The sequence below is a fragment of the Chlamydotis macqueenii genome, chromosome 2 (genome assembly GCF_036417535.1).
Source record: "Chlamydotis macqueenii isolate bChlMac1 chromosome 2, bChlMac1.mat, whole genome shotgun sequence".
Classification (NCBI taxonomy): Eukaryota; Metazoa; Chordata; class Aves; order Otidiformes; family Otididae; genus Chlamydotis; species Chlamydotis macqueenii.
In genome coordinates this window covers 127,852,149-127,866,529 of record NC_141557.1, presented here as the reverse complement: position 1 = coordinate 127,866,529, position 14,381 = coordinate 127,852,149, and the positions used below count along the sequence as shown (strand labels likewise).

At 36.0% G+C, this 14,381-nt stretch overlaps 1 protein-coding gene across 4 annotated transcripts in view; it reads right to left on the bottom strand.

Annotated features, from left to right (window-relative positions):
- The window catches only part of C2H8orf34 (chromosome 2 C8orf34 homolog), a 201,167-nt gene that overhangs the window by 42,105 nt on the left and 144,681 nt on the right, over nt 1-14,381 (bottom strand). For all 4 annotated transcript variants that reach the window (XM_086742392.1, XM_086742396.1, XM_086742394.1 and 1 more), the window contains 2 exons: nt 7,726-7,846; nt 2,693-3,195 (listed from right to left, as the gene is read on the bottom strand). In XM_086742392.1, coding sequence (XP_086598518.1) covers nt 2,693-3,195; nt 7,726-7,846 — 624 coding nt within the window. The remainder of the gene's footprint in view (nt 1-2,692; nt 3,196-7,725; nt 7,847-14,381) is intronic.

Genomic DNA, 14,381 nt, shown 5'->3' with positions numbered 1-14,381 from the left:
GAGTTTTATATGTTTGTGATCCGCAAAAGTACAAAGACAGACAGAACTTCGTTGTTGTTTTTCTACCTCAGGCCACCTTTGACTTTTTAAAATCTGTCTCCATGGTCAGTGGGAAGCTGTGACACAAGAGAATGAAATCACATGGCCACAAATAGGGGCACCTCTAACATGGCAAAAAAAATGTCACTGAACAGAGATACTTCCCGGGTATGTTCTGTCTACACTTCTCTAAGTGATCAGGAACCTAAGTGGGCAAAGATAGCTTAAAAGAGCTCCCAAAGCTTCTAGTATAACCCTTCAAGGATGAGGCTGGGAGCAGTAGATTGGCAAGACCTTCATCAGCTACTTTCTAACATCCGAGGGCCTCCACAGGTTGATAGAGGAAGGTCTTCAGTATGAACAAGTCATACTATCAGTTTTCCCCTTGCAAGCAGAGCTGGTCCCAAGATGAGTTTCCATTAAGTCAAAGGTCACTTGTGCACGTCAGGAAAGGATAAAGAGGGTTTGAACTGGGTCACTAGCAGCCAATATACTATTGTACCCAGTGAGCAAAGAGAAAGAAAAGAATTTGTCTCTTCTAGAAGGGATGATAACAGAGCATAAGATCCTGCACAGAAATGCTAAGATTTAACACTGGCTTTACAGTGGGCTTGCTGGATGAAACTGGACTTGCTATTCTAGCTGTAAAAGAGGGTAATAATATTGCTTATTTCTTAAAGTCCTTGAGACATATATTCACATATATTAAAAGCATAACAGGACACATATTGTAAGAGCTATCAGCAAAGTTTGGGATTTGGCAAACAGAAGTAACAAGTCACAGTAAATGAAATGGGATTCACGGTTATTATTACTGGAACTACAGAAAGGCTGTAGAAGAAAGCATTTTTAATTGCCTGCCTTGTTACAGGAAAGACAAGAAGTGATGAACAGACTGGATGTCCCTTGGTGGAGATGCAATGCTCATTAGACAGCATTTTCAGGAGTCTATACAATAATTGTACTTGGCATCACATAACTATGCATCAGTTAAGAACAGGACTGCTTAAAAAGAAAGAAAGAAGAGGAGTGAAGTGTTTAGTGGGAAACAATGAAACCCTTAACTTCTTCTGAACATTTTTAGTTAAAAATGAATTTCATTTACCATTTTCTAGTATGTGAGAGAATTCCAACACACAAACCCACTCACTCCTCAAAAGAGGAGACAAAGGGATTTTGTTTGTTAAAAAAGAAATTTGTTACAATTACGGTGTTTTGGCTTTTTTTTCATGGAGAACTTATGGTTTGAAAAGGTATCAGCTGTCACTGAAGATACTTTCAACAGAACTGTAGTCACCTTCAGTCCTCATGTCCTGAAGCTGGATATCCAATTCTAGGTGAAGTAGCTCGAGTGATGGGACTAGCGCACTGCCATTCAAACATCACAACGAGGATTTTTTTCACCACCAAATTTAAGTAAGATTTCCTCCCCACATTTTTTTGAGTTATCTGTGCCTCATTTCCTTTTTTTCATAATAAATAATGGAGGCCATATACTTAATTGCAAGTTTATACTAAGTATCAAATCTCTAATTTTCCTACATCTTTAAGCAATATTATTATAAACAACATTTTTAACTTTTAGACTGATAGTACATTGTGCCAAGTGTCATACCCAACAGATTTTAGAACAAATGATACCTCTCAGAAACAATTATCTAAAGGTATGATATTTTTTTCAGTTTTGAAAAAAAGTGGTCTAGGCTTTGACAAATGGATTACAAAGAGATTGGTAATAAATGGTGGGAACCAACTTATTCCACCACTAAAAAATTAGCAATCTAAACATACAGGTCCTTCTCAAGTCAGTGGAGAAGGACTGGCATTTCCTGAGAAAAAAAACTCACCTTTGTAAGGCATGTATCCGAGATGGACGGCAGGATTGTTCTTTCACAGGTGGTTTTATTTCCACTGCCTACATGCTAAAGCTATCTTTAAGGCAGCTAAGGTTACCAGAGAAGAATCCCACTCAAAATTTACAAGGTACTTTAACTTTTTGTTTTGTTTTGTTTTAAACAAAGACTAGTCCTGTAAAAGCCATTAATACGGGACAGGAAGTTTGTATGCTCTGAATCAGGCTACTTCACATGCACGTAGTAGTAGACCATGATTCAACAATGTTGGACATTTTCTCATTGCAGTTCAGTTCTGTGTTTCCGAAAATTTGATTAAGTGGTGCTTAATCAATCATTCCAACGTGTCAAAAAAAAAAAAAAAAACAAAAACAAAACAAAAGAAAAAGCAGACCAAGGAAATAATATGCACTGTCAGTGTGGCAGGAAAAAATACCACAGAATCATAAATATAAGAGAAAGTTGCATTTAATATTCCTGAGGTACGCACCTCTTAGGAACAGTAAGGCTAATAAAACTGCTACGCATCATACAGGCAAAACCCTACAGAGCTCATAGAAAATTTGGGGGGTACAAGTATTTCAGTATGATTTCTGTAATAATCCTGACACACTCTAATCAGTACCTCTCAAAGCTGAGCAGTATGTCCTTGCTAATTTTCTCATCGTTATATTTCAAGTTATTTTCAGAGTAGTAAATTACATTAGGTTTACTGATGTTACTTCAACATAAAACACAATCTAGTCCTCACATTATAGCAGCTGTTAAACATAGCAAAAACATTAAATGGAAAATCTTACTTCTGATAAACTGCTTCTCTGAGTAGTGACAGTTCCAACAATGTCTCCACTCATTTGCACAGAGAGCCCTGAAGCAGCGCTGAGGGTCCTCCCCATTTGGCTCTTAGATGTCAAAGATCTGCTTCTTTGCATACTAATAATGCCTTCCCTATTTCCTTGGTTGCTAGGGGTAAGAGGCCGTGACAGCAAGCTATTTGGGGTCACAGGTCTGCTCCCTGGAGTTGACGGAGTTGGTGGCCTGTTGGTTTGTGTACCGGGCGTTGGAGGCCTACTGTTTGCAACGCTGGAGACCTGTGTTCTGCTGTTTGTGGGAAGTGGTGGTGATTTGTTTCCTTGGAGCTGAACATTCTTCGCTGTCTGAGTTGGCACCTGAGGCCTCGGATTTTGGCCCTGTGTAGCTTGAAGATTTCCTTGATGGTCAGATGTAACTAAACCATGATGCTGGATACTAGGGCTTCTTGATAGCCTTGCTTCTTCCCACAGTGCTAGGTCCTTCTCAATATCTGTGCACACACACACAAACAAAAAAAGAAAATAAAGAAGGAAACTCACTTTCTGTTTCTCTCTGGCTTAATATTCCTATTGATTTTCTCCAACATAAGTGACAACCTGAAGCTGTGCAGAGAAAATCTATTCACCTTAAAATATAAGACATCAGAATTAAGAGTTTTAATGTCTGACAAGCATTTCCTCAAATTTTATTTACATTTCATTTACTGCAAACAGCTATCTCAAACAGAAACGAAACCTTACCACTTCATTGAACATCAATACAACCTATAAAAATACCTCTCATTTCTTCAAAGTTATCTCTCTCTGGCTTTTACACAGTTTCTTGTTAGTACCAAACCAGGATGGAGCAGTGACCTAAATTTGCCATTTTTAGCTGCAGTGAAGGGCAATCCAAAACTGGTTCATGGCAACACTTTTGCTTCTGGCCTCACTGTCTATTGCCCAATCAAAACTCTGGGGGAAATAACCCTTGAACTCTGGCACATCTGGATCTCTGATTCTGTTTGAATCTGAATTCTGTGCTCTGGCCTGCCATCAGTCCCACAGCAGGTGACAGCATCACCAGCATCTAGAATCCAAGGAGAAAAGGTGGCCAACATTTGGTGGTCCAGTCCCTAAACCTCAAACAGCCATAAATAATAAGATCCTATTTAAAACAGATTACAAATCAAAAGTAGTGATGAAAAGTGTCTTCTGAATTAATTTAAATCATATTGATATACCCAACAAAGAGCCAGTAAAGCTGGAATTTAGGTTAGCACTGCTAACACACTGAAACTCCTTGCAAGTAAAAATGTCAAGCCTAAGGAACAGTTTACTCAGGTTTATTTTATCTTACACAATTGTTATGAATTTTCACTCTCACTGGCATATACTCTACCATAGCTTGGTTTTGATAGGGATAGTTGGTCCCTGCTTTAGAATAGCAGTGCCGTTTCCCATTAAAGTGTTACAAGCCACAGTCTCAGAAGCTGTAAATCAGCAAGGCTCTACTAATTGAAACAACTATTAAGTGAACTTATATAAAATAAGCATTTCATTTTTATTACAATTATTTCAGCTTCTAAAAGACCTAAAATAAACAGATTCTAAACTGCATATTGGAAAATCTATTTTTCATTGTGTTTACTAGTAATAGGAATGCTGTATGTAAAATAATTAAAGATGTGCCACCTTTAACATTAACTTATTTTATAATAACACCTTCAAAATAGGAAAATAAGCTATGTCAATTCCATGTTACTAGTCTAATACAAGATATTCCACACATTTCAAATACTATTCCTAGAAGAGCTGGCAAAACTGAAATAATTGTGAAAATCTCAGATAAAAGTGTCTCTCAACTCTTTAAAGATTAAATGTTTCGCTGTTAGCAAATTGCAAAACAGTTGTTGTTTCTAGCATACATTAAGTATATTTCTAATTGCTACCTTGCTGACCTCTTAAAATTAATTATTTCCATTTTGAAATAATTATGTCTTAAAGTACTCTTCCATTATGCTTTAAAAAAAAAAAAAAATCAATGCACATCACTTTGGAACTTGTAAGATGCCTGATAACAATTCAGGGGCCAATAAATGATAATGCGGGCTACCTGATTCAAACCAAATGAGGAATGTGTTCTTTTAAAAAATCCAGCTTAGTCTATGTCTTTGCAAAATCAGAGCTCGAACTTCCCCATAATGACTCAGTATGCTAAAAAATTATCTGAATATTGAATTATTTAATAAGAGTTAAACAAACATTTTATTTTGGCTTATGTTTCCTTAATTACATACAGTAATCAAGCCTGCAGATGAACCAATTACTCTAATAATTTCTCCACATATATTTAACATGTTTCCATAGCGTAATTATTCAGTTTTATTTAGCACACATCCTCTTTTTGATTTTGCTTCAATATCAGCTTTTCAACCAGAAAGAAAAGAAAAGGAAAAAAAAAAAAGACACATCTCCAGCTCTACAGTATTATCTGATCCACACTAAATACCAGAACTGAACTGTGACTTAGGATTTCTTGAATCCCTTGTCAATGTCATTTAAAGGAAAATGAAACACATGCAACAACAACATGAAGGCATTTTACTTTCATATCAGAAATACCAGAATAAGGATATGATTCATAATGTGCTTACAAACTGTTTATGCGTTTAACAGTTCTTCTTGTGATAAAATATATTCCAGAAGTATCCAATGACCACAGAATCAGTGTAACAAACCAAACTGGCAGCATATTGGAATTAACTACCAAAAAATACATATTCTGTGCTTGTGTGTGACATAAAGCAGCCACAGTAACGTAAGGGACTGGATCTTAGACAAAAGTATTACAAGCCATATGTAGGGATGGAAAAGAAAACTGATTGCTTCAATACCTGCTTTTGTAAAAATGCTGCTTTCAAATATCGAAGTACTGAGGCAGTTGCTGGCAATTGGTGCTTGTCCCTCATTTAGGCATAGGCACTAAATTGTGCCTTATGCTAGGAGAGAGTTTTATACAGCACATAGTCCACAGGACAAAGCTAGGCTCCTTAAGAAGATGTATCTGAGTCAGGGGACCACATTTCATCATTACACAGGCAATCCAAGTCGTAAAGGACTGTCTAATATTAGATAGAATTAATAGATTCCAGGGCACATGGTAAGAAAATTGAAACGAGGACTCTTGCTGATATCAGAGACACTTGAACTTCTGCAAATGTATGAGGCAAATAAAGCTAAGCAAAACCAGGTCCTCTGAGCTGATTCTTTACGGAAATTGTGTTATGCTAGGCTGCGAGGGGAATAATTGCCTCAAGCAGCACTGGTGTTATAACAGGACATGAATTATTAGGAATACAAGAGTTCAATGTCTAATAATTGGGCTGTTTTCTTGTGAATTCCTCAGGCAGACAAAAATTACTGAATCGTAGAACGACTGAATCCCATGTTACAGCATTACTGAAATAATGGGCCCAAAGCCAAATGGCAAAGGCAGCATCGTCATGAGACAGAAGACCTTCTAGGTGACACAACAGCAGACAATCTCGGAAACTAAGTGAATGTAGCTACTTAGCTCATGGTCAATTAAGATTTAAAAATTCCATATTCTATTGAATATGGTAGTTATTACTGTCAGGTTTGTCAAGGGAGATCTAAAGGAACTGTATGTGTCAGAGCACACTCCATACAAGAACAGCTTGTACAACCATGGAAGTACGACCTGTTAGGACACAAATCAAAGCAGGGAGATCTTCACCAGACTCCTCCTGAGTGAAACTGCAGCAACACATGGGAAGGTGAGTGCTACCTCAGTGGCAGAGGCCCCTGAGGCCTGCTAGATGTTCCTAGCAGTTTCAGCTTGGAGAGAAGGCTCACGGATTTCAGTCTAGTTTGGCAGTAGCTACATGTCTAATGGCAACAGTGACTTGAATCTGTCAAAAAAGAATTGAATGACAGTATCTCTGTTGTCAGAAATAAAAACTGCCTACAATTTCTTCATTTGTTCATATCACAGTTTTTATTTCTTGTTCCATTCTAAGCAAAACCTTTTTCTGAAGTGTTTCCCTCATTGTGCTCATAGCTTTATCTTCTGCCTTGACTTCAGCTGCAACAAGCCCTAGACAGAAGTACAACAGCTGTACCTCTCTCTAAAGAGAATACAGCTCCCAGGCCTTTTCACACCAATATTATTGGTAGGATAAATGTCATTCTTTTAGCATATCACACTGAAAGTGCTAAGTTCTCTGCCTCACTCTCTAAATTACTTTGAAGAAGAGTCAGATAAATTTCATTTCTCTCTCCACCTTACATACACAGTCTTTATGTTCCAATTCTGCATTACTTTTCATACAGTTGGCCCATGAAGCGCAGCTTTCATCTTAAGACAAATGCCATGCATAATATGGGACCACCATGCTATAGGTCTATGTTGTATCTTATAACTAATACTAAAGACAAGAAAATATTGATTACAAAGAACAACAAATTGCAAGCTATATCCTAGGACATCCCTCATTAATTTTTATAGAGCTCTGAAACATATTTTCACTGAAAAAGAGGGTTTTTTGTTTGACCTTTTAGAAATGGTTACTCCATCAAAGATGTTCCAGATGTTCCACTGCACACAAGTTAAAAGACCTCACTTAGCCAGAAGTCTCACGAACATGGTGCTTTTCCTGCAAAGCAATTGATTCTCAAGCTAAAGGTCCGCTGCTGCTTTTTCTAAAGACTGCCTAATTGTATGTGAAGCATCAGTACCTCCTTATTGCATAAAACTTGGTAAAATGTGAAAGCAAAAAAAAAGCTGCATTATTAAGCTGTCAGACTGCAACATACTTAACACCATTTAATTACTGTTTAACTACTGGTTTTACTGCAAATACAGCAAAGTCCGTTACATCTACAAACACAACAATAATTGTGCTGTATCTCTTCAACGAAGAAAAGGGAAGTTTACTGTTTTTATCAGCATCTGAGATAGATAATTTTTGCCTTTGTCTGAAATATTGTGTTTTATGATCCCTTGCTACCATACATACCAGCTAGGTGTTTTTCCATGGTCTGAAGTTCTTTTGCTGCTAAGGAGTCCTTTAAAAGTTTCTGCCTTGGGGAACCCCCAGGTCTGACACCCATGGCATCCAGGGTCCAAACTGTCTGAGACTTACAGAGACAAAAACAAAAAGGGAATACTTTTAATCTAGCTTCAAATTTACACATGAAACAACTAAAAAAAAAATTCATGTCCTCATTTAAAATAGTGAATCTGGTGCTTTTTATGTAGAATATGTAACGCTTCATGCAAAATATTACAAAATATCACAAAACATCATGTGTTACCCTAAATAACATAAACAGTAGGCATTACTTAAAATCAACAGTTCTAAAGTAATTCAAATATATACCTTTACACAAGCTCTTGTTCCATGCTGAGACATCATAACAGACAAATTCTTCAGTGATTTACATTCTGTGCCGTTGCAGTTACTTACTGGGGGTTGCACTTACTTTAAATTACCATAACATTTGGCATCGTATCTCTGCAAAGCAGCACTTCTGGGAATATCACAGGATTTCCTAATCAAAATTGCCAGTTCAGTATTATCACTGCAAGAAACATTCCTTTCAGGAACAGCAACTAAATCATCAGGGCAACATATTGGAAGGGATGCCAGCAAACAGACCACCTCCCCAGTCGCTTCACTATTGAATGCTATAGTATTCAGAACTATCTGCATTTTCTGAAACTCACTCAGTACGGTTTCAATAAATGATTTCAAAATATACTGTGAGGTAAACTTGGTAAGTTTTTTTTTTAAAATGGCTATTTGAAATATACAAAAAATATATGACCAAGTGTGCAAGACTTGGTCATAAAAACAAGAAACACATTAATTAAAGCATTCTTAACAGCCTATCTGAAATAAATTTCACATTATTACCCCACCAAAACATTTCATCTGTAGTCTAGGTTTTTTGGGGGGTTTTTTTTATCTTTTTTTTTTTTTTTTATCTCTCAGGCTTCCTAAAAAAACCAAGGCTTATGCAATGGTCTCATTGTCCTTCATCTCTTAGTAATTTTTTAATATTTCGGTAAACGTCAAACAAATTTAGAGAGCGGCCATGGTTTCAAAGACATTAAGCTGATGTAATTTCAGGGAGAAGAACGCCTGAATAGAGGAAGGAGACTGAAACTGGTGAGGCTGTTCATGGAAGGCATACAGGGCTTCGCCTCTACGCAGTCTGCCAGGCTGGAATCGTATCACCAGGAGACACAGGGGTTGCTGTAGGTCATTGTAGCACGCGACAGTATTTTCCTGGCTGGACTCTCGTGTCAGACAGAAAGGTGTACCACAACTCAAAGGATGAATGTGAAAATATAGGTTTGATATCATGTCTATTCACAAACAATTTGCTTTAACCATAAACACTAAACAAAACACTGTAGCTGCCTTCCCTTTTAGAAAAGCAAGCATAATTCTACAGAAGTAAAATATTATATGGGATATATTTTACATCATTTTTATCTGTTCCAAATAAACACTGCCTTGTATGCAACCAATTATTGTGAACCATGCATCTTTAAAAAATGTTAACGTAGATTCATATTTATAACACAGATTCATATTTATAATGCAACGGCTATACTGTAATGCTGCACATGCGTACATAAAAATCCTAGTCATATTCACCAGCATACAAAACAGTTCAAAGCTGCAGGTAATTCTGTTGTTGTTAACTCACAGCATTTTTAGAACAGCAATGACATTTTTTGATTTGCCAATTGTTTTTTACACTATTTCTACTCTGGTTAAAGTGACCTGTATTTAATCCCAGGTAAATACACAGGAACAGCTGAATAAAATGGTGAATTATTCAGAAGTGGAACTGATTCTGCAAACACATCTATTTCGGACGTATCACTAGATCTGATTCACCTGTTCCCCCAAGAGATTTTGAGCATTTGTCACTTCAGTCGTCATTGTGAATTCTCCATCCAAATGATAATCTGGTTTGTTGAGGTCACTACAGAATATTATTCTGTATTAAATTACTCACATCTCTAAATGTTTATTTCTAATATAGATAAGTGACACAATATCTATCTCTAGGTGGAAGAATAGTTTATTCTGTGAACAATTCCTCTGAAATAAATGAAATTAAATAACAGATGGGAAGGGGAATAGAGTAACAAAACTAATATTTTATTTTTCCATCTGTTTTTAGACACACTCTTGTCCTCAGATTTTTATGGTGGAAAAAGGACATTATTATATACCTTTTATAGTATATATTTTCATAAGGGGGAAAAAGCAGCAGGATTTCAATAATGAGAATAGGGGAAAAAATCCCCAGGTTTATAAGTATGATTTTTTTCTTGCGTATACAATTTCATGGACAAATATAACTTTGATGAAATATGGAACAAAAACTAGTCAGTGGTCTATGGTAATACTTGAAGACCAAACTGCTCTTGTAATACTCTTAACTCTGACTATTCAAGTTTATCATAAGCATAAGACTCCATACCACGAAGGTCACCAAACACCAGCAATACCATTATATGTTTCACTACAGGGTTTAAAATCTTATATAGATATGCCTGTGTATAAGCACATACAGGCACACAAAGGCAGGTACACACATGCATTTATTGAATATTTGTATCTGCTTTCACACTGTTAACACACAGCTACAAAGACACACAGAGTTTGTGTTCAATTCTGGATGTAGCACAGATGTACATATTCTTTCTAAGAGTAAATATTAGTCGTCTTTATGATTTAAACCAAATATATTTACATATATTCAGTCTCTGCGATTACATATGGTTGTATGTTCAAACTCCCTTTCAGATACACAATTCCAAGACCCTGTGAAATTAATGAGGTAACTTTGGACAAATTTCTTCCCCAAATTTTGTAACTCTTCCTGTCCATTTTTCTGTCCTGTGTAATATCATAAGCTTATAGCTTTTTGTCTGGCAACAGCTTCACAAAAGACTAGAACTATTTTGCAATACTAGTTATGGAAGATGAGATGCTAATTTTAGCAATTTAATTTCATGATAGATTATGTGCTTATAATAGTGCCTTCCAATTAACTACACACTTAATAGAAAATAATTATGATATGCAGAAAAAAAGGAACAATAGTTTATATAGATATTAAAACTGTAGTGTAACCATTTTTTGTTCCTTCTGTGAAGCTACTTATTTCAGGGCTATAGCCAACAACATTTCTGGAAGCAGGCTCAGGTGATGTTTTCTTTCTATATATCTAAATAATACTAAATATAAAAAAAAAGTTTTTTAACATTTTGAGAGTGAGTTCATCTAACTGAATAATGCAGAAACACAGACAGAGGTCCTCAGTGTCTCCAGCACACAATTTATGTAATAGCCTTATTCCCAAAAGATAAACACAAGCTGATGGTAGGGGATATTATCAAGGTGGCTTTGAAAGTATGTCAGTTCAAATGCAAGGATAAATGAATTTGTAGAGCTCTAGCATAATTCACTGGTGCCCCTTCTCTCCGCTGGATGAATGGCAGCACTTCAGATATGCCACTTAAGAAAGAGATTCAGGCATGTATTTAAACGCTCTTATTCCACTTCAGCAAAACCTATCCTTTGTCTACTTGCCAGGAATTGCTGAGATAAAACACTGATACCAGTTCACTTGGACTAATGAAAATGACAATAGTCTGAAAGTACCTGAAAAATATAGCATGCATATATATATATATACACACACACATACGAAGTATGCAGATAGAAGTCCTTCCAGTTCCTTCAGTATCTTCCAAACTACAATTGCCCCTGATCATTCATTAATCTTTAAAAAATATTAGCACAAAATTTATAAATGGCCTGTTTACATTAACAAGATTAACAAGATCTAAATATGAGGATATTCCTGAAAGACATCCTTGTCTTTCTAACTTGTAGAAACAGCTCTGGGCCCTGTTCATCACCCTCAAAGTCTGAAGATGAGGCAATGTGTCTCTGCACCAGAAATATGTTAAAACAAAGCCCTCCGGATACATTTGTCAACTGTTTAGTTCAACTACGTGTCCATTTCTTAAGTGGCTTTCTTTACATATCATCATAATTTCTTCACATACAATACATTCATGAATGCTTTTTTCACTTAGATCACCTAGCCAAATTACAGATAAAATAAAAAATTACAAACAATAACACCAAAGGTAATCTCTGCTATCACTGGTTCTCTGAACTTCTGGAAAATAACATAACTTACTGATAATGTCACATTGGAACAGAAATACAACTAAGGAAGTCATGAATGAGAATAAGAAAGCGTTTTCAAGATCACCATATGTGGTTCAATCTGCAGCACAACGTTAGTTTGACAATATACATACATCAGCATAGCTTTTATCCCTGAAAAAAGAAAAAACAAAAATGCAGATGTGAATGTTTTGATGTCACCATTGAACTGACTTGACACACGCTGTGTAATACCCACTGACACCTGGGGAGTTCTACTGAGGTGCAACATTTCAGAATAGCTAAGGCCAAGAGGAAGACCTCCAAATTACCTACATCATCATCTGGAAATCAAGTGCTTGTTAGAAAACAAATTACTCTTTGTTGCTGACCATAAGAAGTGTTAATAAGCAAGGCAGTATTATATTTCTATCTCATTTTACCCTGCTTCGGAGTAAAACACCCAGGTATTCACATGCACATCCACGCACACACAAATATCTTTTCAGGCATGGGAACAGTCCTCACCTCACAAGAGAAAGTGATTCTTCATTTTTAAAGACTATCTGAATTGCCTGATCACAATGAAATGAGGAAAAGGAAGTGGAACCCAATTAATTAGTTCCTGGAAAGGTGTAAATATACGCAATGCATTTTGATTTAATTTTTTTTTCTACATAGTTTTGCTAATCAAGTGCAAATTTTAATGGTAACTTCAGAAGATAATACTGTAAGAAAGACAATCACGCTTAGCTTCCTATGTATAACCTACCATGTATTTGCTGAATTGCTTAAATATCTTAGACAGACACATTTGACAAAGATCCCTCCAAATAAAAAAAAAAAAAATTAAAAAAGATCCCTTTTATTAACAATTAAGTGTCCCTTCTGTTCTGACCAAGCAGCGGGCAAGGACAGTTATTACTCACACAGCGGAATTTTTTGTGGAATATTTTATTTGAAGATTCTTCACATGACACATGTTTTCTGCAAGAGTTTCCCAAATGTTTAATCTTTCAGCTTCTGCAGTCTGTTCAAGGTGAGCTAGTCAACATGCTTGTTTGGTACTGTAAAAATAAACCTTCTCTGAGCTCTGCGCAATGTTGGCAGCCACCTCTAATCCCTACCTTCCACATTAAGGCCTGTTCTACTTGAAATACCATGTAATTGAAATTACAAGCTTTTTGCTTCCCATGGCAGTCAGCCAGCATATTTTACGCTAAACCTTCCACTAAAAAAATGGTAATTTGAGTTAACTTACACATAGGCTTTCTGTTTACAGGTAAGAGGGAAGGAGGAAATATGTGAGAACCTGGGAATCACATTCGTTTCAGTTTCTGAAACGTAACCAGAACAATTTTTTTTCTAAGCTTCGGTCTAGTTTTATTTTGTGCAATTTGGACTAATATTTTTGAATTTGTCATGCCCAATAAACCAAAACTTTAGACAGGTAGAAATAAGCCACTAATTGATTTTTAGAGAGAGAGAGAGATAGATTTTTAAAAGTTCAGAACATTCTTCAATTTAAAATTACATTTTTGGAGGATTAAATATTTTCAAATATCAATATTTTTGAACTTGGGAGGAGTGGGAGTCTTTCTGGAAGCCATCCTTATCCCCGGGGGTCTGGGCGGGGAGACAGGGCAGCCCCACCACCCATCACAGGGGTCAGGTAGGCACCCAGGGGGCTCAAGCTTTGCAATTTGCAGCAAAAAGAATACCAGTAGGTAAGAAGTGAAAGAAAAAAAAAAAAACAAAACAACACAACAGTATTTCAGGTGGTCTCCAAAGTAAAAGAGAATTTTTAAAGTAAGAAATAACTGTTTTGCAGCTGTATGTATAAAATGCTATATCCATTTTACGGAACTTGTTTTACATAGAGGGGGTCTCAGCTAAAGAGGTTCAAGGTATGTAATTCAAACTACTTGCTCAACCACTTGCAGGAAGCACCACTTATTTCTCAAGAACCTTGACGTGTTCTTCTACCACCTTGAATTATTAATTTAGCTAATAGTAATTAAACTTATACATTTGTAGGATTTTTTGGACTAGCTGTGGAAGAGTTGCACTAACCTAGTATTATCTGTTATTACTATTTTTACAGAAGATTTGAAAGTTAAAGTTAAAACTTAAAATTTTAACTTTATGTGTCTGATTTTCCACAAACTTAAAAAAGTCAACTTTGATTTGAAAACTTTTGTATTAGAACACACTAATTTTGTGTGTATAATAGATAAATATGACCTTTATAATTCATACTACCTCACATGCACACTGCTGTTGTACCTGATGTGGCAGTGAAACCTTAAAATATTTATTTTAATGACTAACCTACTAAATGCTAAACACTGACCCCAATTCATCAAATAATTTATAGATTGTTAAATATTGAAGTTTGGGTGATTTAAGAGTTGTTGATTATACTCAAAGTTGTACAAGTAATTAAGTTACTTCTCAGCATTTTC